At 46.4% G+C, this 27,132-nt stretch overlaps 1 protein-coding gene across 5 annotated transcripts in view; it reads right to left on the bottom strand.

Annotated features, from left to right (window-relative positions):
* MEGF6 (multiple EGF like domains 6) overlaps positions 1–27,132 on the bottom strand; it is a 218,193-nt gene that overhangs the window by 74,038 nt on the left and 117,023 nt on the right. For 4 of the 5 annotated variants that reach the window (XM_081201364.1, XM_081201363.1, XM_081201366.1 and 1 more), the window contains one exon: positions 9,045–9,167. In XM_081201364.1, the coding sequence (XP_081057490.1) occupies positions 9,045–9,167 (123 nt within the window). Of the gene's footprint in view, positions 1–9,044; positions 9,168–19,155; positions 19,651–27,132 lie in introns of those variants that run through there. The other variant, XM_081201367.1, reaches the window with a different exon arrangement.

The raw sequence follows: 27,132 nt of genomic DNA, 5'->3' as shown, positions 1-27,132 counted from the left end.
CTTGTCACCTGTAACGGTGCCAGTTCTGCAGATTTAAGCAGTCATATGGGCAAATGTGGGCAAGACACCATTTGCCCCTGAGTCACGAAGGCTGGTGTAGTTGGGGAGGAGTATAATACTCAGGCCTCTGTTGGGAACCCAGTGGCAAAGAGGCTTTGGATTGGGGAAGATACAAATCTGCCTCTGCCCCTACTGAAACTCTGCTGGTGGTCGACTGATGCCGATGGAGGTTTCCACAGCTGTAACTGTAGCCTCCGATTCTGCCAGCAAGAGCTCCTCTCTAATGGTGGAAAAATGTCTCCACCCAGCCCTAAAACCCCTGCAGGCAGCAGATCTGGGGGTTAGGATTTAGCTGGATGTCTGTTGTGTACAAAGCCTGAAATAAGAAAGACGAAACCTCTCTGCCCCTTTCTCCTCCTCCAATTACACACTGGTTTTGTTCAGTTTCCTCCAGTGAAGTGTTGTCAGGATTTTATTTTATTTTCTCTGTGGAGTTCATTAGGTGGCTTTGCTAAGAGGATGAGCCCAAGATGACCTCCGGGTTCTTTTTTGTATCCATCAGCAGCCAGGAACACTCAGAATAAATGCACAGTGACCGTGCAGATTCTGGGTGGGTGGGTGGAAAATCTAACCAGCTTCTCTCAAATTCTGTGGTCATGCCTTTGTGCCCATTGGGACAACAGCAAACCTCAATTCCTAAAGCACAATTGTGGAGACACTGTGCTTTAGTCAGCTTTTGCTGATGAGCCTGAAAGCTTTTGTGGGTTTTTTTATGGCAGCCCAGACACATTTGGATTGGTGGCTCGTTGCCAACTTTAAACTGGAATCTTTTGTACAGTCTTTTTTCTATTATTAAAAATAAAACAAAAGCCCCCCCCCTTTCTCTCAAAAATATTCCTGACACTGCATTTGTTTACTTATTTTGCTCATTAGTTCTGCCAACTGCTTCCTAAAAATGAATTTGCACAACTGATGGTGTCTCAGGACCGAAGGGGAAACTGCTGCGTACCCAACCTAGGAACTCTAAATTTTCCACTTCCAAAGAATGGGTGGCCTGGGAAATGGGAGAGTGGAAGAAAATAAGAACCCTGTACCTTTGAGTTGTGATCATCACAATTGGAAGTACAGTGGTACCTCAGGTTAAGTACTTAATTCATTCCGGAGGTCTGTACTTAACCTGAAGCACCACTTTAGCTAATGGGGCCTGCCGCTGCGCCGCCGGAGCACAATTTCTGTTCTCATCCTGAAGCAAAGTTCTTAACCTGAGGTAATATTTCTGGGATAGCGGAGTCTGAAGCATATGTAATCTGAAGCGTATGTAACCCGAGGTACCACTGTACTTCAGAATCAATGATGGCCAATTGATCGAGCAACTAATAGTTACTTCTGGTAACTGAGATCCGTAAGGGGTGGAATTCCCAGGCTGCATCTTCCAACAGCAGCAACAACGACTGCATCACAACACACTTAGGGCTGCAATCATCGCATTGGACTGGAAGTACAAACGACTGCCCACTTATGTGGGGTTTATGTTCCGGCCCCTCAGACACCTAAATGAAATCACATTAAGTGGGAAGTACCCTTTAAACACCTTCTAAATGCCCTCTCTGCTGCCTTCTCTTCAATCCATACCAAAACATACTGTACCCAAAAATATCCACAACCAGAATTGAAGCCCTGGGGCCATATTTGTGTGCATTTGCCCCAATATACTCCTTTTTCCATGCTAATACAATGTATACTGATAGGTCACTTACACATCTGCAGGAACACTTTCCCCTAATACATGCATTATTTTGGTACGTGTTGCTTGATCGAAGAACCACATCGCAAAATTCGGAGACACGCAAAATTTCAAAAGAGAGTCTTCCTTTGGTTCACATATTGGTTCAAAGAGGGAGAATAAGGTAGTTCCATGTTAAAAATGTGAACCCGAGTGGTTGTTTCTCCCCCATCCTTTCCCACTGCTGCCCTCCCTCTAGGCAAGCTCCAGACTCAGAAGACCTGTCAAGAATGTTGCTTTTAAAAAAAATAATAATAATTAAAGCCACGTGATTTCAAAGATCAAGTCAGAGCAAATTCACCATTTCCCTCAGAGTAAATATTTACACAGGCAGAGAGCTGTCTGAATGAGCCCCTTTCATGCCTGTGCAGAAGCACAAGAGAAAGGAGGCAGAGGTTCCTAGGCCCTGGGTGATTTGTATGGTGAGCCCTCCCTTCCCCAAAATCGAGCATTGCTACTCTGATTAGTCAAAGCTCCTAGCTTCTAGAGCTCAGTGACAGAGCATCTGCCTTGCATGCGGAAGGTCACAGATTCAATCCAGTTAGAGCTGGAAGAACTTTCTGCCTGAAACTCTGGAAAAGCTTTGCCATTCGGTGTAGACAAGATTTGGCTAGATGGGACTGACTCATTTTAAGGCAGCACTCTTGTGTCCCTATTTAAGCAGCTCTTAACTCTGAACCATGAGGGAAGTCCTTACTTTAAGGGAAGATTCTGCAAATCCAGGGCTGACCCTGGAAAACAGGCACACTTGACGATATAGTCCAACCCCCTGCAATGCAGGAATCTCAAGCCCATCGTACAGGACAGATGGCCATCCAACCTCTGCTTCAAAACCTCCAAAGGATGGAGAGTCCATCACCTCTCCCAGGAGTCCACTCCACTGCCAAACAGGCCACTGTGAGAAACATGAAGGTGGACTATATGGGCCCCTTGGTTCAATCCAACAGGACTCCTGTTGCCTTTTAGCTGTCTCAGGGGCCGTATACGTGTACACACATGCACCAGAAGTAGGTTTCAATGTGGCCTAAGGGACTGCTAATACTTTGGAAAAATATGAAAGCTAGCCACAGTGTCTTTGGATCAGAGAGAGCAAGCTCTTTCCCCATCTGAACTTAATTCATCTCCTCTTAAAATGTGTCTGCTTCAAGCGGGTGTATTATGTCCCCATAGAACTACAGTTTGCACATTGCATCTGGTCCTGCCCCTAAAAGGTGTGAATGGACACAAGTCACTTTCCAGACACGGAAAAGTTACAGAAACATATTTTTTGGTTTACTGCCAAGTTGCTACAAGGTTTAGAAGCCCCTCTGCTCTCTATTTTTCTAGAAACCCCACACTGCACATACCGGCTCGCCACAATGTTTTCATTCGGATGGGACGCTGTGGGGTTTTGCACCGTTCCGTCCGTCTCAAAGAGAGAAGGCAAGCATAATCCCGGAGGAAGGAATTGGCACAGCTGGAACTATCGCAGGCTCCACTAGAGCAAAGACTCTCATATCTAGTGGCAGGGAGAGAGGGGAGGCCAACAGCATCCTCTGCGATGGAAAGACCAGTCCAAGATGTTTTGCTGCCTGAATGAGGAAACCCAAAGATGGAACCCACCTCCATGTGTTCACGGTCCACTGAGAATTTCTCTCTCATGGAGGTCCTTGCAATGACTCAATAGAGCAGGAAGGTCGTGCAGTCTTTGTAAACTGGGAGTCTTTGGATTTGTTTGAGGCTTCCTCCAGTATGACTCTGAACACTGGTGCTGAGAATTATGGGCAGAGAGAGTCCTCTTGTGATCTGGTCCTGCTTGTGTGCTTCCTATAGGCATTTGGTTGGCTACTGTGAGAACAGGATGCTGGACTAGATGGGCCACTGGCCTGATCCAGGAAGGATTTACAGTGGTACCTCGGGTTAAGAACTTAATTCGTTCTGGAGGTCTGTTCTTAACCTGAAACTTCTTAACCTGAAGCACCACTTTAGCTAATGGGGCCTCCTGCTGCCACCGTGCCACTGCTGTGCGATTTCTGTTCTCATCCTGAAGCAAAGTTCTTAACCTGAGGTACTATTTCTGGGTTAGCGGAGTCTGTAACCTGAAGCGTCTGTAACCCAAGGTACCACTATACCTATGTTCTTCTACCCCATATGGTGAATCACAGAACAGCAGGCTGATGGGGGTTTTTATCTAGGCCAAGAAACCTTTCTGCTACAAAAGCCACATTTTCTATCCCGTGTCACTGGTACCATCCAAATTAGGACTCATCCACTTTCCCCTTGCCAGTGAATGGTTTGAGATCACATCATACATTTAAAGTACTATGATGCCATTTTAAGCAGCCATGGTCCGTCCCCTCAAGAATTCTGGGAGCTGTAGTTTTTGTTAAGGGCGCCAAGAGTTGTTAACAAAGCTCTACTCCCCTCCCAGAGCTACAATTCTCCGAGCGGCTTAACAGCCAGCCCCTTTTCACAAGGAATTCAGGGAACTCGGGGCCTGATGTGCATATGTGAAAACTGAAGAAACTGTTGTAGCACCACAGAGACCACAACCTCTTCCATTGCTCACAACAGAATGCATCAAAGCATAATTTCAGCAGAAATTTCATTGGTGACCTGTGCTTTAACTGATAAGCGTCCCTCAGCCATTTTCTGGCTACCCTCTGCTCCACAAATATCTTCAAAACCTGGAGAATCAAATGGCCTTTGTAGTAGAAGGAATCTCTTGGAATCGGAAACGAAAGCAGAGTACAGCTCATCGCTGTGGCTTGAAACCGTCTCACCGGGGCGGAAAGCATCGCTCCATTTGCTTCAAAACAAACCATTAAGAACAAAGTGAGGGTGCAGTGAAATGAATCATCCCAGAGGGGATCACTTTGTCTGAAAAAGCCTCGAGGTTCCCCATGCTCTGCTGGCCTCCCACGCAAAGTGAGCTCACGCTGAGCCCTCAGACCACGGCTTTCCTTTCTCAAATTTCAGAGGGATGAAAGCTGATCTTCGTCAGGAGGAACCAGCCCAAAGCCAGGTGCTTGGACAAAGTCAGGGTCAACTGGGACATCCCAATACATCGGACTTGCACGTTACAACCATGGAGAAGAAAAAGCAGTGTAGCTTCTTGTTTTTTACAAATCCATTGCTGCTTCCCTCCTCTGTCCAGTGGTGAGGTAAGGAAACAGGGAGAGGTTTTCCTGTCAAGAAGATAGACACCCCTGTGGACACCATGCATGGGTGTGCAAACTCTGTGGTAAATTTACAGCTCCAGGGGTTTTGTGTGTTTGTTTTTGTGTTTGTGGACTCTCCTTCCTTGGAGGCTTCTAAGCAGAGGTTGGAGGGCAATCAGGGGGTTAGACCAATGACCCTCAGGGTCCCTTCCAACTCTATAATTCTATGATTCTCTCTCACACAGAGAGAGAGGGGGGAAGGGTGAGATTGAATAGACTGTTTCAGAGCTTTTCTACTCCAAAGGTCTGATAAGCTGATAGGTACTGGTTGACAGAGACTTTTAGTTCCAGAATTATGCAGTTTTCTCATGCAAAGCACCACTCACTGCCCTCTAATAGTGAACCTAAGTGGTAAGTGTCAATGGATACTTAACTCAAACAGGGCCACCAAAAAACTGGGGAGGGGAAGGTGGTCAGCATGTGTGGCAGAACTATAAAATGCATATACAGTGGAACCTCTGGTTATGAACTTAATTGTTCCGGAGGTCCGTTCTTAAGCTGAAACTGTTCTTAACCTGAGGTACCACTTTAGCTAATGGGCCCTCCCGCTGCCGCCATGCCACCGCCGCACGATTTCTGTTCTCATCCTGAGCTAAAGTTCTTAACCCGAGGTACTACTTCCGGGTTAGCGGAGTCTGAAACCTGAAGTGTTTGTAACCCGAGGTATCACTGTATATTGTTTCAAAACTGAAGGGAGCCACCATGCAACACTCAAATAATAATAATCCGATTAACTGCTGGACACCCCACCTGATTGACATGTGGAGGAAAACGTTTCGGTAGTTGGAGTAGTTCGTAACACAGGAATTATTACCCGCCCACATGAGGGGAACATGGTCAATTATGTGTTGTTTATGGATTAAAAACAACAATAATGAATACCGGTCCATATTCCAGTCATGGGATAAATCAGCAAATATTGGCAATTTCTGCTCCTGTTTCTGTCAGAAATAATGAGCATCACTTCTAGCCACAAAAAAGCCTGAGGTTTCACCCGCTCTCCATCCCAGAAAGGGAGAGGCAATATCACAGTTCAATGAAACATAGGCAGAAGCACTTGTGAAAGGTGCAGAGTGGGGCTGCTAAGGGCCATGGACTGAGGGACAGTCCTGGGGGCCAGATAGAGAAGCCTTGAGGGCCACATTTGGCTTGTGGTCCAGAGATCGGTTTAAAAAAGGTAAAGGACCCCTGGACGGTGAAGTCCAGTTAAAGGTGACTGTGGGGTTGCCATACGGGACTATGGGGTTGTTCTGTTGAAAGCCGCCCAGAGCGGCTGGGGAAACCCAGCCAGATGGGTAGGGTAGAAATAATAAAATTATTATTATTATTGTTGTTGTTGTTGTTGTTGTTGTTGTTGTTGTTGTTATTATTATTATTATTATTATTATTATTATTATTATTATTATTTCTCGCTTTCAGGCCGAGGGAGCCAGCGTTTGTCCATAGACAGCTTTCTGGGTCATGTGGCCAGCATGACTAAACAGCTTCTGGTGCAAGAGAACACCATGATAGAAACCAGAGTGCACGGAAATTTAACTTCCCGCTGCAGCAGTACCTATTTTTCTACTTGCATTGGTATGCTTTCGAATTGCTAAGTTGGCAGGAGCTGGGAGAGCAATGGGAGCTCACCTCGTTGCGGGGATTCGAACCACTGACCTTCCAATCGGCAAGCCCAAGAGGCTCAGTGGTTTAGGCCACAGCAGACACACACCCCCACTGTGCCCCACTGTCGTATTCAAAGCAAAACTTTACAGTCTTCAACAACAACAGAGCAAGAAATGATCATTTGGAGACTTCCTTGAAGTTTTTCCCTTGGCACACCTCGCAGACTTTCCATCCAAGAATATGTTTCTCTCCACAAGACCTCTAACTGGTGTTTACTTAAGAGAAGCAGGCCAAGACATGGAGCAATCAGACACACCTGTTTCCCTGCTAATTCTTAATTTGATGTAAGCAGGAGAGAAAACAATTTAATCACTGACTCTTGGCTCGGTGTTCATCTCTTTTGCTGTTAATTTCAATTAATTTCGATTTATTTTTATGGATATTGTGAATATTTTTTTTCTTGTGAACTGCTAAGAGGCTTTGCTACAATCAAATGATATATAACCTTTGTTTAAAAAAAGGAAGAAGGAAACACAATTTCTAAGCTATGGTTAGCGCAAACCATGTTGTCTCCTTCTTATCAGCAGTCCTTGCTCTTAGTGCAAGCCAAATCTATATCCATAAGCAGAATACCTGCTCTGCCTCTAACAAATGACTATCATATCTATATTTTCTAACAATAGCCTGCAAAGAATAAGGGTCTCAATAGCTATATTCTCCCTCCACTGTCAGAGGTAGCGTACTTCTGAATAGCAGTTTCTGTGGGGAGAGGGACTTTTCAGGTTAGAGAAAAGGCAAGAGATGATATGATGACCGGTAGAAGTTTATAGAATTACGCATGGCATGGAGGAAGTGGCTAGATGAAAGTTTTTCTCCCACTCATGGAAATCCGATGAAGTTCCAGAACGGATAACTGTGCATAATTAAAGTAAAAAAGGTAAAAGGTAAAGGACCCCTGGACGGTTAAGTCCAGTCAAAGGAGACTGTGGGGTATGGCGCTCATCTCACTTTCAGGCTGAGGGAGTTGACGTTTGTCCACAGACAGCTTTCCAGACCATGTGGTCAGCATGACTAAACCACTTCTGGCACAACAGAACACCATGATGGAACCCAGAGCACATGGAAACGCCATTTGCCTTCCTGCCACTACGGTGCCTATTTATCTACTTGCACTGGTGTGCTTTTGAACTGCTAGGTTGGCAGGAGCAGGGACAGAGCAACAGGAGCTCACCCCATCATGGAGATTCGAACCGCTGACCTTCTGATCAGCAAGCCCAAGAGGCTCAGTGGTTTAGACCCAGCAGCACCCACTTCCCATTTAAAAGTATGGAACTTGCTCCAGCAAGATGCAGTAATGGCCAGCAACCTAGATGGCTTTAAAAGAGGACTGGACAATTTCCGTGGAGGAGAGGGCTATCCCAAACTACCAGCCATGATGCCTCCATGGGCAGAGCCAGTAATGCTTCTGAATACCAGTTTCTGGAAATCACAGGAGGGGAGAGGTCTCTCGTGCTCAGATCCCACTTGTGGGCTTCCCACAGGCACCTGGGTGGCAACTGTGAGGACAGGAGGCTATTGGTCTGATCCAACAGGGTATTTGCATGGTCTTACGAGAGCGCTGTTGTGCTCAGATCCTGTTCATGGGCTTCCCGCTGGGGTGATTGTAAGGACAGGAAGGTGAAGCATGGCCTCCCATTGGCCTGATCCAGCAGATTCTGCTTATGATCTTACAGGAGATTAAGCTGTGAAACTGCAGTCACATGTCCAGTTACACTGGTACCTCAGTTTAAGAACAGCCCTGTTTATGAACTATTCGGTTTAGGAAAGCCACTTCCGCCCTGCAGAGGAGGTGGGGTTGCGGGCTTCACGGCCCCAGCCCCCGTGCGATTGGGGGAATCCCCGGGCGCATCACCCCCTGGCCAGCCAATCGGCTAGCTCTGGGGGCATGGCCTGCCCTATTTAACGCAGGCGCAGCCAGGGATCTCCCTCTTTTGCGGCCTACAAGCTGTTCCTGTTTTTTGCTCCGCAAAACTGGAAGTAGTGTCCCAGTTTGCAAACTTTACCTTGGTCTAAGAACGGAAGTCGAATGGTGGAATGGTGATGAGAGGCCTCATTAGGGAAAGAGTGCCTCGGTTCAATAATGGTTTCGGTTTAATAACAGACTTCCGGAATGGATTAAGTTCATAAACTGAGGTACCACTGTATTTGGAAGCAAGGCCATTAAACATGATGGGACTCATGAGTAAAAACCCCTAGGCTGGCTGCACCATTCTTAACAACTTAGCAAACCTGGTGAATCAAAGGCAGTCAATGTGATTACGTAGCATTGTTCTGCAGAGATGATTCAACACAAGAGAGCCAGATCCCTTTGGCTGACATTGTCTTCCCAGCGTGTGCTGGGCTGGACACTGGAAGTAATCAGAGGGGCTGAGATGCCGCTGAAATCCACGTCTTACCAAGACAGGTCCTGCCGTCTGTGTGCAGACGAAAGCCTGGCTTGCATTCACAGTAATAGGACCCCAGAGTGTTCACACATCTGTGCTGGCAGCCCCCATTGTGAACTTGGCACTCGTCAACATCTGGAAAGGAAGCAAAAATGGAAACAGTCAGAGCAGCGGGCACGGTGCAAGCTAAACTCAGCATTTGTGCCAGCCAGAAGCAGGACTCCAGAGGAGCAGCCAGCCAGGCCAATGGACCAGGTTTAGAAAGATGTTGTGGCTATTCTGGGGTGGGATTCAATCACGTATCAACAATTCAGGTTGCACAGTTAAATTTACTTGCTGGTCTTGCACAATGAGCCCAGTTCCTGCAAAACTGCAGTCAGGAAAGCGATGGGGAAATGCATTGGAGTCTTGTGACACTTGCTTGACACAACACTGTCTAACCTCCCCATAAACAAATTGGAACAAATGCTTAATAAACAAGGTGTCTGGAAGCACCCCATGCAGCCATGTGCTCCATCATGAAGCTACAGATGTGCCTAATGAACATAGCAAGGTGCTTTATGCCAAGTCAGACCACTGGTCCATATGGCTCCATACTGGCTACACTGACCAGCAGTGGCTCTACAGGGTCTCTCTCAGTCCTACTTGGATATGTTGGAGATTGGACTTGAGACTTTCTGGGTGCAAAGCAGATGCTCTACTGATGGCCTTTCCCTTGAAACATAGGAAGGTGTCTTATACAGAGTCAGACCATTAGTTCATGTGGCTCAGTACTGTCTACATAGACTGGCAGCAGCTCTGCAGGGTTTCTCTCAGCCCTGCCTGGAGATGTTGGGGCCTTCTGCATACAAAGCAGATGCTCTACCACTGAGCTGCAAATGTCTGGGGAAAATCACTCTTGTTGCACCAAGTAACCCGGGAGGAACTCACCAGACAATGAGGAGTATCTTGTACACTTAAGAAGAACCTGGAAGAATTGGATCATTCTGCATTCTTCTACTGACCCAATTTGTACCTCATCAGCTTATGTGTGGATTGTAACCAAGGTCCCCAGCCCTGAAGCAGCTTTTCAGCTAGCTTCCACAGGAAGGACAAAAGCCCTGTACAGGCACTCACTGTCACACATTCAGACAATGCATGAAGAGAGGCACAGGGCCTATGCTTGATGGTCTCGCCTCAGTGTCCCCCTCCCTGCTAGCACCAACCCCAGCCTTCAGACCTTTCCTAAGGACCAGGTGGTTCTTGGAAAGTTGTCCCAAAGGAAATGGAGCTCTTCAGCTCAGAAAAAAGTTCTTAAGGTATAAAACAGGAGAAGGAGGGGAGAGATTTAGAAGACTGCTGGACTGGCTAAGTGAGAGATGGATAGGCTGGAAATTATTCTCTGGCTCGGATTTTAATCTAAGCCAGGAAAGAATTCAGGGCCCCTAAATGCTCACATTTCTTTTATAACCCCTCAAAACTCCTATCCAAACCCTGGACAAGCAAGTTTTGCTAGCGACTCTACCCAGGGTTAACTATTCAGTTTCTTCTAACCAGCAGTCTAAACACTGTAATGCAATATGCATGCAAAATTTGGAAACTGCAGATCCGAAAGTTCCCTCCACATGTGCACACACACGCGCACACACACACACACAAATTTGGGGGTTGATTTTGTTTCAGCTCTGTGGTGTGGAAAGGGGAGACCATGAGTCTCGAGCACATTCAAGCCCATGATGCTTATCTTCTGTTCTGGTTTTGGAGCATGGCTTTCCCCCTTTTTCCCTTTTGCAGTGGGGCGGGGAGAAGAGGCTTCCTCACAAAGGTCCTCCTTCCATTTGGCCTTCTGCCCAGAAAGAAACGCACCAAGGCAAACACAGAAGATGCAGACAAAAGGCCTTTCCTGCCAGCAGAGAAATGGTGATGGACAACGTCTTTATATTTGTTTTATTGCCCCTGTAGGGGTCAGTGGAGCCACCACTGAGAGAAGCTATCTCACCTCCCCCAAATGGTTCTTGCGGTTAATGAGAAGGGACGCTTCTAGGACGCGGTCCAAATCCGGTTGCCCTCAATTGACAAGGACCCGGCCTTGCGGTCCAAAACGCTCTCAACTGGGCACAGAGAAACTTCAAAAGCACGGCCAAGAAAGGTTGGCACTCGCTTTTTTCCCAGCGTCCTGCTGGGAAATGATCAGATCCTCCTGCTTCAACTTCTGCACTGAAAAGGTTCAGAATCATCTGTCATGTTTCAAGGGAAACCGGGGGAATGCATTGAGACATTTCACAAGCTTTCGTTTGGTTGAGTGTTCAAAGGCGGAAAGAGAAGGAACGCAAAGATAAATTGTGTTGCAAACAGATTGCTGGCGGGAGGGCAGGAACCAAGAGTCAGAATCAAGGTGTGCTTGTCCTCTGTTCAACTTTGCGTTCTTCTTTTCAACAGGGCTATGGAGGCCATTTGTTTTCCAAATGTTCCCCACTTTTCTTTATTAAAAACAAAATAAATTCAATGCAGCTCATGGACAATGCTGAAGACAAAGCAATCCAAGCATGGTCTTACAAAATGGCAAACTACATCTCTTCATCCTTGTGCACCTATGTATCAGGTGTGAGGAACTTCCAATGTGATCTTGCATAGCTCACTGTCCAAACCTCAGAACTCTCCCCAGGCCAAACCTCCTCTCCCCAGACCCTGCTTTGCATCCTCCTTGGGTGTTTTTGCCTGGCTGGAATGTGTCCTTGAACCCAAATAGTGTGCCTTGCTTGTCTGGATGGAGGCAAGTGAGGAGGATGCAAGGGTGTTTACATGAACTAGCCTAATGTAGAGACATCACCTTGTCAACAAAGGTCCGTATGGTTAAAGCTATGGTTTTCCCAGTAGTGATGTATGGAAGTGAGAGCTGGACCATAAAGAAGGCTGATCGCTGAAGAATTGATGCTTTTGGATTATGGTGCTGAAGGAAACTCTTGAGAGTCACATGGACTGCAAGAAGATCAAACCTATCGATTCTTAAGGAAATCAACCCTGAGTGCTCACTGGAAGGACAGATCCTGAAGCTGAGGCTCCAAAACTTTGGCCACCTCATGAGAAGACTCCCTGGAATAGACCCTGATTTTGGGAAAGATTGAGGGCACAAGGAGAAGGGGACGACAGAGGATGAGATGATTGGACAGTGTTCTTGAAGCTACCAGCATGAGTTTGACCAAACTGCGGGAGGCAGTGGAAGACAGGAGTGCCTGGCGTGCTCTGGTCCATGGGGGCACGAAGAGTCGGACACGACTAAATGACTAAACAACAACAGCCTAATGTAGAAAGATAAAATTTGCACTCAATGCTTTGTCCACTTTCCCCCAATGCTAGTATATGGCCCCGAGATGGTTATATGTGAGGGAAGGCGGTCCTCAGGCTGAAAAATGGTTTCCCCACCCCTAGCTTGGAATTCCTTGATATTTCTAGGTAGCAATGGGAGAGGCCTCCATCCAAAACCCTGGAGAGCTGCTGCCAGTCAGTGTGGACAATACTCAGCCAGCTGGCTCCGTACAAGGTAGCTTCCAATGCTTCTGCTCTTGGCTACTTTCAAGAGCAGACTACCCTCCCTCTCTATCTTCTTGTCAGATCAGAGGACACAGGGAAGAGGGAGAGAATAGACCTCCTACCTCTCTCCACCAGTTTATTCTCCTGTAAAGGACAGCCTTCAGGTCTCTCCTTGGCCTCTTCCCTCCCTTCAGGTTGCTCAGGCTGCTAAACCATCAAAAGGCAGCAAAAGGCTTGCAGCCTCTTATCAGCCCCAACCCTACCCACCTGCAGCCCATACTGGCTTAATGCTGTTGGAGTCAATTGCCAGCAAGCAGGTGGTCTAGCAGCTACAAATAGAGGAAGCTGTCTTTACAGAACCAGACCATTAAGTCCATGTGGCTCAAGAGTGTATTTGTCAACACTGGGTCCTCATCCTCCCCAGCCTGCATAGCCAGGGGTCAGGGGATGATGGGACTAGTTGTCCAAATGGCATTAGGGGACCCAAGTTTGAAGAACACTGGTCTACAATGAGTAGCCGTGTTTCTCCAAGGTCTCATGAAGACATTTCATTCAGCTGAAAGCGCAGTTGTCAGTGATTGAACCAGGAACTTCCTGCATGCAAAGCTGATGCTTTACCACTAACTGCAGCCCTTCCCACTATGTCTCATTGACCAGTTGACCAGAGGGAACGTCACCCCTTTTTCAGATCCCAAAGGAGAGGCTCCCAGCAGAGAAAAGATGCTTTTGGGACCCCCGGGGTGAGTGCAGAGCAGGCTGCTGCTCTCACCCTCCCACCTCTTAATTTTCATAACCGAATCTTCATTAGCATAATTGGCCAGTCTTGCATACGTTGGGATTTTTTCTCGGCAGCGTATTCCGACAACGGTGAGTGTGAGAGCGACGTTTAAAATGTGCAGCGCATGGATAGCACACAGGGATAATTAGTGACGGCAGATGAGGCAGAAGTAAAATGGTTACAATAGAATAGAATGCCATTTCCCTTGTGGCTGAAAGGCGTTTGGCGTGAACGAGTTTCTAAGATTAGCCCATCGAAAGGGCTCAGATGATTACTGGGCCAACAAGAGGGTTTATTAGTATTAGTATTAGTATTAGTATTAGTATTAGTATTAGTATTAGTATTGATCCGCCCCTCCAACAAAACAGATAACGGCTACCGGTTTGGATTAAGGTAGGAATGGGACCCCCTTACGTACTGAAGGGGAGCGCAACCCATCAGCCATGACCCTGCTAGGAAGGCAGGCAAAGGAGCACCACACTCAAAGTCCCTCCACACGAGAGAGGTTTGTAATCAGCACATGGCTGGTGAGGGGCATCGGTGATGGGTGTGGCAGCAGGATGTGGCTGATGGGTACTACTGTCCCTCAATATATGCAGGACCTCTATGCCAAGCAGGGTTGCATGGTCAGTGGGTGTGGCTGGGCTAGCTCACACTGCTTCCGTGCTCTTTTAATGCCTGGACTCCCCTCCTGTCGCATGATAAGCACATGCTCCAGTTCGTGTATACGTCTGATCCCCTGTGGCTAACAACTCTTTGATGCGAATGTCTTAGATCCAGGGTTGGGGGCACGATGCACATGTGGTCCTCCAGACGTTTCCATCTGGCCCTCTGGACTCTCCCAGGGCCACCCCCACCCCCCGCTGACTCTGCTCTGCACCCAAGTGTTTTTGCCTGGCAGGAACGTATCCTTAAACTCAGGTGATGCACCTTGGTTCCCTGAACAGAGAACATAGAGGGGCATGTGTGCCGGATGGTCTGTGTAGATACTAACCTGCTGTACAAATATATAATTTGACAGATTCCAGATAGGGCTGGAATGACCCCCATCTGAAACCACGGAAAGCTGCTGCCAGTCGTCGTGTACAATGTTAAGTTAGATGGATACTATCTCAGTATCAGGCAGCTTCCAATGTTTCCGTGTCTTAAGGGAAGGGCCATAGCTCAGTGGTGGAGCAGCTGTTTGGCATGTAGAAGGTCCCAGTTTTGACCCTCAGCATCTCCAGGTAGGACTGGGAATGGCCTGAAACCCTGGAGAGCTGCTGCCAGTCAGTGTAGACAATGCCCAGATAGATGGACTAATAGTCTGGCTCGGTATGAGGCAGATGGCCCTGATCCTGTTTCTTCTCTTGTGTTACTAACTTGACAAATGACTGGATAGTTCATAGTCTGGTATATACATAGACTAATACCAAGTTGTCCTTTAAACCTACTATTGTCTACTCTGACTGGCAGCAGCTCTCTCTGTGTTCGCTGACTGAGAAGGGTCTTTCTCATACCTGCTACCTAAGCCTTTCAACTAGGGTCCAAACAGAAGTAGGTGTTCCACAAATGAGCTGTGCTCCCTCCCCATACAGGAAACGGAATACACAACCACATGTCAGCCTTTATAAGTGTTATGTATTCAGTAGTCTGTGTTTGCCTGAGCTTGAGTCTGGACTAACGATTCTGAGCTCCTGTGTCCTGATTTGATACATGATGTCCAATCACAGAACATTTCAGGATTTGGGCCTCTGCCATTGGCCCTTGAACTCTGAGTCATGATTCGCAGCTAGGAAGTTTAGACAGCCAATCACGTTGGGAGTGGGAGTGGCCCAGGCTTTCAGGGATGTATATAAGCACTTGCTTTGCCCCTGTTTCCCAGTTATGTGGTTCAATAAAGTTACTTGCTGTTATCGCTGTGTCTTGCCTCATGGGAACCCACCAACAATAAGCATCTGCTATCACCTATGGACACAGCTGCACCCTACCTGAAGCTGATGGTTCAGTTCTCCAGTGCAGTAAAGGTTCAGGATTAGGTGCAGAAAAGAGGTGAGGACAAGGGAAGAGGCAGAAATTCAATTCAATTCGCATTTAAAGGCAAACCTATCTGCTTTGCACTTCCCAAAATACGCCATGAACCAAAACACAACCAATTTGTACTTCTCTAAATCTTGCAGGCACGTAATCATATGTACAAAAATGCATATACTGGGGTGAAGTGTGTAAAAAAAGAAAAAGAAATGTGTATATTTGTGAAAATAGCATTCCAAAATGCATTGTGTCAGAGGGGGGAATCACTTTGCAAACATGCACAAATTCAGCAAAATGCCATACCAAAAATGTATATATTAGGAGAAATCTGCACTAAAATGCTGCTGGGTTTTCACAGGGACATTTGTTTTAACAAGGAGTTTTCAAAATGATGGGGAATTGTAGACAGATGAGCTGCAGGCTGGAAAAATGAGAGACTGAAAAAATGAGACCGAAACCACAATTGACAGACTGGCCCATCCCTGGCGAGGACGGGCGTCCTCAGCTCACCTGCTCCGATTACAAACTTGAAGCAACAGAAACCTTTGCTTGAAGTTATGAATGAAGGAAATGGGAAGGAGCTGGGGCAGGAATGATGTGCCAGTTGATAATTAAAGTGATTCCCCCGCCCCTCAAAGGCATGGGCACAAAAACACCCTTAAACCAGATTAATCATGTTGATCAACTTCTTTGACTAGGCTCTGTACAAATTCTTTGGCTCCAGCAGAACCCAAGGAAACGTGGCAAAAGTGCCAGGCAGAGGCAGACATCAGCAGGGGCACCACTGCAGCCAAGGGGTGTGCAAACCTCTCTGGCACTGGAGCTGTGAGCCGCTCCTCAAATGAGAACCGATATAGCTCGCAGGACTTACGCAGAGCTGCAAAACCTAAACCTTGCTGGGAGATTTCAGTTTGTGCAATTAAAGTGGATTCAAGGACAATGTTGCCTGAGAGCCACAAATCTATGAAAAGAGAAGAAACAGGCTTGAAGAATGATGGGGAGATGCATTCTGTTTTTTATTTATTTGTTGCACCCTGGAGCTCATGGTGGTTTGCATGCTTCTCTTCCTCCTTATTTAATCCCCACAGCAACCCTGTGAGGTAGGTCAGGCTCAGTGTGAGTGACTGGCCACCAGGGTCACCTAGTGAGCTTCGTAGTCAAGAAGAGGGGACAACTTCTTCGGAGGATATGGAGGGGAGCATGATGTCGCATATGTGATGTCACAGGGAGCCAGGGGGTGGAGCCAAACACCCTCTGAAAATTGAGGGAGCCCAGTCCCTTTAAAAAATACATGAGGGGAACTGCCTTGGCCCATAGGAATCGGTGCCTATGGGGTCAAGGAGGGATTTGAACCCTAGTCTCTCCCAGGTCCTAGTCCAACACACTTCAAATGCATTAAAAACTGTGGGAACAACCAATGCAAGCACATCCATATGGCTATAGAATGAATGCTCATTGTTATATAATGTTCCTGCTCCTATATTGCAGAATTCCCTCCCAAGGGAGGCCAGACTGGCTCCCTCCTCATTCTCTTTCTGCCTGCCTTCCTTGTTACCTTCCTGTTCAGACAGGCCTTTGGAAACAGAGGTGCAGGCTATGATGATCATTGAACAGCTGTCAGGACAAACACCATTTTAATTGCTGGTTTTAGATGCATTGCACTGTGTTTTCATCGATGCTTTTAACTTGCTGGTTTTAGCCTTCTGTATTTTATAATTGATTTTATTTTTTAATGTCACAAGCTGCCTTGTATTCCAGCTTGGGAGAAACGTGAGACGGAAGTACGTTACTTAAATAAACAGTAAGTAAATAAATTACAACAAATGCTCAATAGAGACCAGAAATTATCTAAATGCTGCATAATCCTTGTGCAAGCAAATCAGGAGGAATGCTCAGTAAATAGGTCAACTGGAGGAGCCCTAAGTCACCTTTGAAACATAGAAGGGCACGCACATGCATGCATGCACTATAAAGACCGAAACCTTTTAGCTTGTTCTCGCAGGAAATATGCTCCAAGCTATTAACAGGGTGGCGGAGACGGGGGAACTTTACTTTTACATTGCAAATCATCTGGTTCTTTTCTTTCCATGTGAACAGGGGCCATTTATGCCTCAGAAGATGATTTGTTGTTGCCTTTTATTCCGCTCTACCACTCTGCAGAGGAAGCTTGCTGGTTGGCACACTTGGCACAGTGCCCCCCTCTGCAATAGCTGCCAGTGCTCCTTTAGCACTTTTCAGAACAGAAAACAAAAATGGGATGTTCCAGAGCTGCAGCCATGAACAATTTTGCCTGGCTTTCTCAGTTACAGCTGCTCAGAAGCTGCCACTACACAGTCAGGCACGAAAGCACACTCCAATGGGGCTGCATGATGACATCATTACATTGTTATTATATAGAGAGAAATATTGCAGATCAATGAAGACATGGGACGGATGAAACTATACATGCAGAAGTGACACAGATATAGTGTAGGCAACCATATAGATGGACCAATAGTCTGACAGATCCAAATGCTTCTATATCTTAAGGGCTGTAGGTCCTTGATAGAGCATCTGCCTTACACACAGAAAGTTCGAGGTTCAATCCCCAAATTCTTTAAAAAAGGAACATGCAGCAGGTGGCAGGAAATATCTCTGTCTGAGACTCCGGAGAGCCTCTGCCTGTCAGCACAGATAATAGTTGGCTTTCTGAACCAATGGGTTGGCTGAATAAGCTTGTTCACACATTACACCAAACACAGGCACAAGCTGTCTCCACACACACCTAAGTCTTTGTGTGGAAGAGCACATGTGGTTGAGCTGTACTACTAAACTATAACGTAGACAGTACCCTCATTAGATGCTGTGTGTGAATGCCCACATGAGTGTACTGCTTAACTAATTAATTTACAAAGCCCTGAACAACTTAGGTCCTAGGTACCTTAGGGATCACCTGAACCCTCATATTTCAACTCAGTCACGGAGATTATCTGCCATCGCGTTGCTGGTCATTTACAGAGTTGGTGAGGCTTATTTGACAACAAAAGGGAACCCAGTGTTATTGGCCTGGTCCTGTGAAACACTCTGCCAATAGAGATTCAGCTGGAGCCTTCTGCATCAGCTTTCCAACACCTGGTGAAAACTTTTTCTGTGCTGTCAGGCTTACACAGGCAATTAAGAATAGTTTCCTGCTTTCTGATTTTAACTTTTTATATCTGGCTTATATTGTATGGTTTTAGGTAGCATTGCTGTGAACCGTTTCAATACTTTCTTTATAAATTAACGATCTATAAATAGTTTTATTAACTAACGACTGTATACTCCCTGAACGTAACAGGTGAACCCTCCCAGGATAATGTGACTTTATACCATGGAAAACACCCCAGCTTGGTAGGATTGGAAAGGGACCCCAAGGGTCATCAAGTCCAACTCCATGAAAATGCAAGAATCACGGCTAACATATCCCTGACAGATCCAATCTCTGTTTTAAAATCTCCCATGAAGGAGAGTCCACCACCTTCTGTGGAGCCCATTCCACTCTCAAACAGCTCTTCCCATCCAAAAGTCACCTCTCATCATATATATATATGTGCTAATAGCAAACTATCAATGAAGTTGATTAGTGAAATGCAGTTAAGGATTAAAGGGCCCATCCCCTCCAGACAAGGAAGGCCAATCATACCTGCTGTCATTTGAAAAAATATATAAGAATCAGCCGGGATCCTATGATACCTGTCTTGAGGCAGGGGAGAGAAAAAGGATTCATGCATTTAAAAAGCTATGCTGTTGTACAGGCAGCCAACAGCGCCCCTGGAGTTGTGAACAAAACAAGCTGTACCTTACCTGGCCTCCGCTCAGAGTGGCCCACGCTGCCGTATCCTGCCTGCCCCAAATAGCACGGGTAACAGTTTCTCCAGAGGTAGCGGTAGTGCAGGGCGGTAGCTTGGGGGATGCTGTGCAAAACGGCTGCACAGCAGAATAGCAGTATCCAAAACTCTGCCTGCTGCTTGTGTCCCATAGCACAAAACCTAATCCGATTTTAATTAATTATTTTTTTAAAAAAAAGTGCAGGGGGGGCGGAGAGGTTTAAGAAAAGCCAGACCCCAGCGCAGCAGAAGGAAAATGGTTAAGCTGCAAAGTTTCCATGTGCATGCATGGGAAATGCTTTTAAAAGAGAGAGACAGAGAGTTGCAAAGCAAATCCCTCTCCTCTCTGCTCAAACTATGCTATTGTTTGCAGCTTGGAGACAAATTCCTTTGGTGAGGATGCCCTGATGTACACACCATGTCCCTGTGAAACAGCCACCCACTTGCTTACAAGCACACATGTCGTTGGGGAGGAGGCTTTTCAGAGCAACCCTCCCACACGGACTTCTCTCTCTCTAAAAAAAGTGAATGTTCTCAACTTTCGATCCGCCCCCTGCAGGTAAAAAAGACCAAACCCACAGTGGCTTTTCTGCCCCCTTCTACTCTCTCACAGCACAAATTATCTTTCTCTCCCCTGTTCTATCTGGGCTACTCTAAGAAAAGAAAAGAAAAAAGTGTGACACTCTTCATCACACATACACAAAATTATGCCTGAGAAGCAAAGGAATTCTGGCTGATGGGCTCTGGGGCATTATTGAGTTCCTGGCTTGGGGCCAATCTGGATTCTAAAATTGGCCATGTAAACAAGAAAAGAAACCAGGAGAGTCAGGGGGGAAAGGGGGAGGGCGGTCTTTAAATCAACACCACATTTTGGAAAGCCCTGCTTAGAATCAGTGAAATATTCCAAAGTGTTCTCTCTCTCTCTCTCTCTCTCTCTCTCTCTCTCTCTCTCTCTCTCTCTCTCTCTCTCTCCACACACACACACTCCGGGAAGGAGTTTTGCTTTTTGAGACAATGAAATATTCCCCAACTGAATATTTCAAAGCCAAATGGGAGAGAGTCACACCAAATAGAAAGGGTTGTATTAGTCCTATGCAAGGAAGACACATTGAAAATAATGGACACAACAAACAGGCTCACTACTGAGTAGGACTAAGGTTGGCTACAACCCATTCTTATCGGGTTAGCCCTACTCAGGGTAGACCCATTGAAATCAATGTATCTAGTCACATCCAGTAATTTCTATTGATCTACCCTGGGGGGGGACCTAACATTAGATACAACCTATTATTGTTGTTCTGTTTTTCTGGACAAATTGGTCTGCATTTTTTAATCATGCCTTATAGAAAATAAGACTTGTACACCATTTGTAGGTTTGTTTGGTGTGTGTGTTTTTAAGTTTGTATATTTTCTAAATAAATAAATGCCCACCCAAAACAGCTTGCAATCAGTAATGACACAAGGATTAAAACAGTAATATGAAATTGAAAAATTTGAAACTACAACTCAACAACACACACAGACACAGAGAGAAAAACAGTGTCAGAAAAAAATAATTGAGTCAGACTCATCGCCCAGCTAATCTGCATAATGACCAGAAGACCAAGTGGGGGGGGGGGAAGATAGATTTTCAGGTATGTCTGAAAAGCTAGCAACATAGAGATTTGAGATTTGACATGGGTCTGATGGAAGGGAATCCCACAGCCCTGTGGCTCCCTCCCTCATGGAACACCCACCCAATCAACCTATGGGAAGAGCCTTTGAAGCAAATCTTAAATTGTGGGCAGGGATGTTGTGGGGGCAAGTAGACCAATAAGTAGCTTGGGGCTTCAAATGCAAAATGCAACAGTCCAATTGAGTGTTGGAAACTCAAAGGTTTGGAAGTGTAGCCTACTAGGATTTTTAAAAAAATAAAAAATATGGACTAATAAATATCCCATTTCATTTGCAGCCTTATACACACAGTCTTGGGTGATTTTATATATTTTTTTCCATATTTTCTCAAAGTTGCATAGTTAAATTTAGGGACTTGGAATGTAAAGACTCTTTGTTGACTGGTATTGAATTGGTATTCCTTGAGATACAAAAGGCATTGTGTATACAGGGTGCAAATATCATTTATCCGGCGCGGTATTTGACAGACAGGGCCACTTCAAAGCCTGTTCATGGGAGACACTGAGTTGTATCCAGTGCAAGTCTTACTCACAGTAGACCCATTCAGTAACTTAAGACCTATAACTAACTTAGGCTTATTAATTTCAATAGGTCTGTTTTGAGTAGGATTCAGCAGGATACAACCCGCATAAGCAGAGCCTGCTGGATCAGGCCAATGGCCCATTCAGTCCAGCATCCTGGTTCTTATAGTGGCCAACTGGATGCCTTTGGGAAACCAACAAACAGGACCAGAGCACAACAGCACTCTCCCCTCCTGTGGTTTCCAGCAACTGGTCCTCGGAGGCATTCTGCCTCTGACAGTGGAAGGAGAACATAGCCATCCCAGCTAGAAGCCATTGGAAGCCTTATCCGCCATGAATTTGTCAACCTTCTGAAGATCTCCAAGTTGGCTGCCATCACGGCATCTTGTGGGAGTGAGTTCCGTAGTCTAACTATGAGCTGCATGAAGAAGTCCTTTCTTCTATCTGCCCTGGATCTCCCAACCATCAGCACCATTGGCTGTCCACAAGTCCTAGTGCTAGCGAGGATTCCCCGCTGGCTCCTCAAAAGCTCTTTTCATCTTACCTTGACAACAAGAACTGGCCTGCCCCACTAAGACCCAACTATCTGCACTAATCCATGCGTGAGCAGCAATCCACACATATTTCTGAACAGGGGTGGGCGGTGGGGGCACTCAGTGAGTCATCCAGCTTCACAGCCTTGAATCGTATGCATTTGACCACATGCTCACTCATGGGTGAGGCCGTGCGGAAAGGGTACGCTGCCAAGACGAGCGGCTTTTGTGTGCTCCGTGCACACACACGGCTAAGCACACCCACTGCTCCGCGCACGTTATGCAGGAAGGAATCTGTCAAACCTTTCAGGGCGTGACTGCCTGCGTCACACCCACCCAATGTTATTTGGATGGGTACCCTGGTGCAAGCCGGCAAAGAACAGAGGGTTCTCTTGGGAAATATGAAGCCATGCAGCAACCTGCCTCTGGAATGAACGTGGCAGCAGAACAGTGAACACACAGAACTTTTTTGAATAACGTAAAGGCAGAACTTGCTCTTGGAACAATTATATACAGTGGTACCTCGGGTTACAGACACTTCAGGTTACAGGCACTTCAGGTTACAGACTCTGCTAACCCAGAAATAGTACCTCGGGTTAAGAACTTTGCTGCAGGATGAGAACAGAAATCGCGTGGCAGTGGGAGGCCCCATTAGCTAAAATGGTACCTCAAGGTTAAAAACAGTTTCAGGTTAAGAACCGACCTCCAGAACAAATTAAGTTCTTAACCCGAGGTACCACTGTATATATAAAATGGTAACACTTCCAGGTAACAGCCTGAAGCAGAGAAGCCTACATGGATTTGACTGCACAAATTAATCAGCCCTGGGCTTCTTCCAGATACTTGCACAATTCCTTCCTTTTCTGTCTGCATTGATTTAATTTACCCAAAACACTACTAGGCGTTGTTTTGAAGATCAGGGGTGGGGAACCTCCAGCCCAGGGGCAAAAGGTGGCCTTGTTAAATTCTCAGGTAATAGAAGACAAGGTTACTCACTTCATAGGCTCAGAACAAGAAGCTGTTTCTTGGAGAACACAGCAGCATCCATTGCCTTGCATCGATCTGCACAGTAGTGTTACAGGTGCCACACAACACTCGTTTTTAATTTGTAAGAAATTGGTATTTTATTCCTCGGGGGCACAATGGGTCAGTAGGTGGTTTGAGCCCGCCCAGGTCAGAATTCCTGCATTGCAGGGCGTTGGACTAGATGAGCTTTGGGGTCCCTTCCAACTCTACAATTGTTTGGTTCTGTAATTCTAATTTGGTAGCACCTTCGCTGGAATTCCCTGTACCCTTTCCCCTGTGCTTCAGGCACCATCCCCTGTGCTCTTCTTGGCGTCTGCTGTAAACTGTTTTTGTTTAGACAAGCCGACCCAGACATGCAGAATGCTTGATCTGTTTTTAGTTTATTGCTGATTTTATCATCTGAATGTTTCAAAAGAGTTGTCTTTACTGCTCTTACTGGTAATTTTATTGTTTTCCTCTCTTTGTAAACTACTTTCTTTTTTTTAACCATCAAGCTGTGCATGAATTTTATGAAATAAGTTCATACTTATTAAGTAAGTAAATAAAGACTGCATAGGAAAAAGGAGGGAGATGCAAGGACAAGCCAAAAGGTGGCAACTTAGTTTCAGTCCATAACAACTGGAGACAATATTTAACCTAGTCTCAAGCCATGACTATGGCGCTGTGGGTTAAACCACAGAGCCTAGAACTTGACGATCGGAAGGTCGGCGGTTCGAATCCCCGCGACGGGGTGAGCTCCCATTGCTCAGTCCCTGCTCCTCCCAACCTAGCAGTTCGAAAGCATGTCAAAGTGCAAGTAGATAAATAAGTACCACTCCAGCAGGAAGGTAAACGGCGTTTCCGTGCGCTGCTCTGGTTCACCAGAAGTGGCTTAGTCATGCTGGCCACATGACCCGGAAGCTGTACGCTGGCTCCCTCGGCCAATAGAGCGAGATGAGCACCACAACCCCAGAGTAGGTCACGACTGGACCTAATGGTCAGGGGCCCCTTTACCTTTACCAAGCCATGACTATACCTCTCTCTAACAGGTTGTTGAGACTGCCCAGGCCAATGCAACCCTCCCTAGGCCACGCATCTCATTGGCCCTGTACAAAGATAAGCATGACTTCTGCCCCACCCACTTTGGCCCCTGTCCCCACCCACCACCAACATGCAGCCCCTAATAGCTTGCCAATGAAATAATGTGGTCCTCAGGACAGAAAAGTCTCCCTGTCCCTGTTATAAATGCAGGCTATAAAACAACTGCCCTCCGCACATGGGTTTGCATCTCATGCAAAGATTATTTGCATTCATCGCTCCACCCGCTTTTTCCTCTGGCCCTGCCCACCACTCGACCATGGTCCCCAGAAGGTAGCCCGGAATGAAATGTGGCCCTCAGGGTAGAAAAAATTGCACATTCTTGGTTTGGTTAAAAATTTAAAAACATAAAAGCAGGGATAAGGAATCGGCTGGCTCCTTGAGCTTTCTTAATGACATTGCAATGGTCAGGATATTTTAAATCAAGACACTGCTTATTCATATGAGAAGGCCCTTAAACATTGCTAAGAATCTTAAAACATCCCTCTCCCTGCCCCATAGGCTCCTGCCCCCCAACACAGCAATCTCTTTGGATGGAGCCAGATTTCCTTAGGCATTTTTTATTTTCATTCTTTTTTCACCATGAATTCTTTCCTCGGGAGCTTGAGCCAGAGCTGGGAACCCAGCAAGTATCCTCACTGCACTTTCTTGCGTGTTCTTGCGAGAACAATAAAATGCAAATGTTACTCTGCTGAGACATATACTCTCCCTCTCCCTCCCCCCACCACTACCCATTAATCAGTCACAGAAGCTCTCTTTGGCGGCTGAAGAAATCGAAACCCACCCACATGCCCGAGCGGCAGATACACAAGCAAACCTTCCTTGTTGTTTTTTTTATTAATACAACCTGTTGAAAGACAAGATTATCGGGCAGATTGCTCTGTTATGATGGTGGGGGGGGGGCGATGGTTTTCCCAGTCCTTTCAGTGCTGGTGACGGAGACGATGGGGTAAAGGGATGGGGAAGAGGGAAGCATGGATAAAGATCAAGGCAAAGCTCCGTCTCCCTTAGCTGGGCTCAGTTCTCTATGAAGAGGAGAGGTTTAGCCTCGTTGACTCCTTGAAGTCCATTCATGGGTGGGCAGGCCTTCCCTGTGGAAGTTGTTACCTGAGCATCTAAAGGCTTTTACAAAAGCATCAATGCTTTTATTCACACAGCAAGCTAGAGACGAACCATTCCTGTGTGGCAGGAAAAGGATGCCTATGGTACAGTCAGTTTATTTCCCTGCAACTCATTTTCATTCATTGTTCCAATCCGGCCCATTTCCACAAGGAGGGCGTTTAAAACACACACACATGCAAGTGCACATTTAAATATGTAAAGAGAGAGAGTTGCTCTTGCACTCGGGTTCTGCTTGCAGGCTTCCCCTTCGCATGTATTTCATAGAATCATAGAACTGAAGAATTGGAAGGGGCACCCAAGCGCCATCTAGTCTAACCCTCTGAAGTGCCACTGTGAGAACAGAGTGCCGGACCAGGTGGGCCTTTGGCCTGATCCAGCATGTATTAGTGAAAATGACATACCGAAAAGAAAAGAAAAATGCATTACATTGGGGAAAACTGCATTGCAAAAAAAATTCTGTAGATTAGGTTGCACTTCATAGAAAAATGTGCACTATTAGAAGGAATCCACACCTCATTGCTGATTAATTTTCATGGGGACTTTAAAAAATGATTGTAAACTGATGTGGAAATGTGGAGAACTGGCCAAACAAGAGACCAAGAAAAACCGAAATGGAAAGGTTAGCCCTGTCATGACAGGTAGTACCTGAGTCCAGGTGTATTGCGAAAGAATTAAAATTAGGGTTGTGCACCAGATCCGGGCTTGATCCTGGGTTGACCTGGGATTCAGCAAGATTGGATTGAGGCAGCCTCTGTTCAGACCTATGTGGAACAACCCAGGGTGCTCAAAAGGGGGGTGGGTTTGGCAGTGAGAAGGAGGGGAGGAGAAGGAGGAGATGTCCAGCCAGCCTGTGTGCATGTTCTTCTCCCCTCCCACCATGTTTAAACAGGGTTAAAAACCCAAACTAAATACTTTGCTGGGAGAAAAGCAATGACAAACCTAGACAGCATCTTAAAAAGCAGAGACATCACCTTGCCAACAAAGGTCTGTATAGTTAAAGCTATGGTTTTCCTAGTAGTAATGTATGGAAGTGAGACCTGGGCCATAAAAAGGCTGATCGCCGAAGAATTGATGCTTTTGAATTATTGTGCTGAAGGAGACTCTTGAGAGTCCCATGGGCTGCAAGAAGACCAAACCTATCCATTCTGAAGGAAATCAGCCCTGAGTGCTCACTGGAAGGACAGATCCTGAAGCTGAGGCTCCAGTACTTTGGCCACCTCATGAGAAGAGAAGACTCCCTGGAAAAGACCCTGGTGCTGGGAAAGATGGAGGGCACAAGGAGAAGGGGACGACAGAGGACGAGATGGTTGGACAGTGTTCTCGAAGCTACCAACATGAGTTTGACCAAAGTGCAGGAGGCAGTGGAAGACAGGAGTGCCTGGCGTGCTCTGGTCCATGGGGTCACGAAGCGTCGGACATGACTAAACAACTAAACAACAACAACAAATGCTTTGCACCCAGTTCAGGCTGGACTGAGATTTTCATTGTTGACACCCATAGCAAAAGAATAGGCAGCCCTATCACAACCAAGGTAAGGGCTAAAAGGCCTTGTAATAGGAGTGGGGGGCCCTGGCAATTGCCCCTCAAACCTGGATCCAGCCCCCCCCCGTCAGTGTTTTGGGGGGCACAGGCAGCTGAGGGGGTACTCTGTGTCCCCAACGATTTCCCCCCTTTTTCCTTTTCAGCAGCAAAGCTCATAAAAGCATAAATTGCTTTTCTGGAATGCTTTGTCACATTGTGCCGCCGAGGAAAGGAAAGCTTCTCTTTCAGAATCACAGACATTTCCGCGGTATCGATTTGGCTGCGGAAAAATTCCAAATTAAAACGTGCGGTTTTGGAGCGCAATGAATACCATTTTGAAATGGTACACTGGGCTGGCCTGTGCCAGGAGCCAGAGAACACTTTTATGCTCAAGAAATAAACCCACCCTCGAGTCATTTTTAGCAAGGCTGAATCAAATGAGAACCAAATTCTTAAGCGCCCGTGGCCTCTGCCTTCTGA

The sequence above is a fragment of the Podarcis bocagei genome (genome assembly GCF_964188305.1).
Source record: "Podarcis bocagei genome assembly, chromosome: 7".
In the NCBI taxonomy this organism is placed as follows: Eukaryota; Metazoa; Chordata; class Lepidosauria; order Squamata; family Lacertidae; genus Podarcis; species Podarcis bocagei.
Note: the sequence above shows the minus strand (reverse complement) of the source record. Positions and strands in the feature narration are given on the sequence as shown.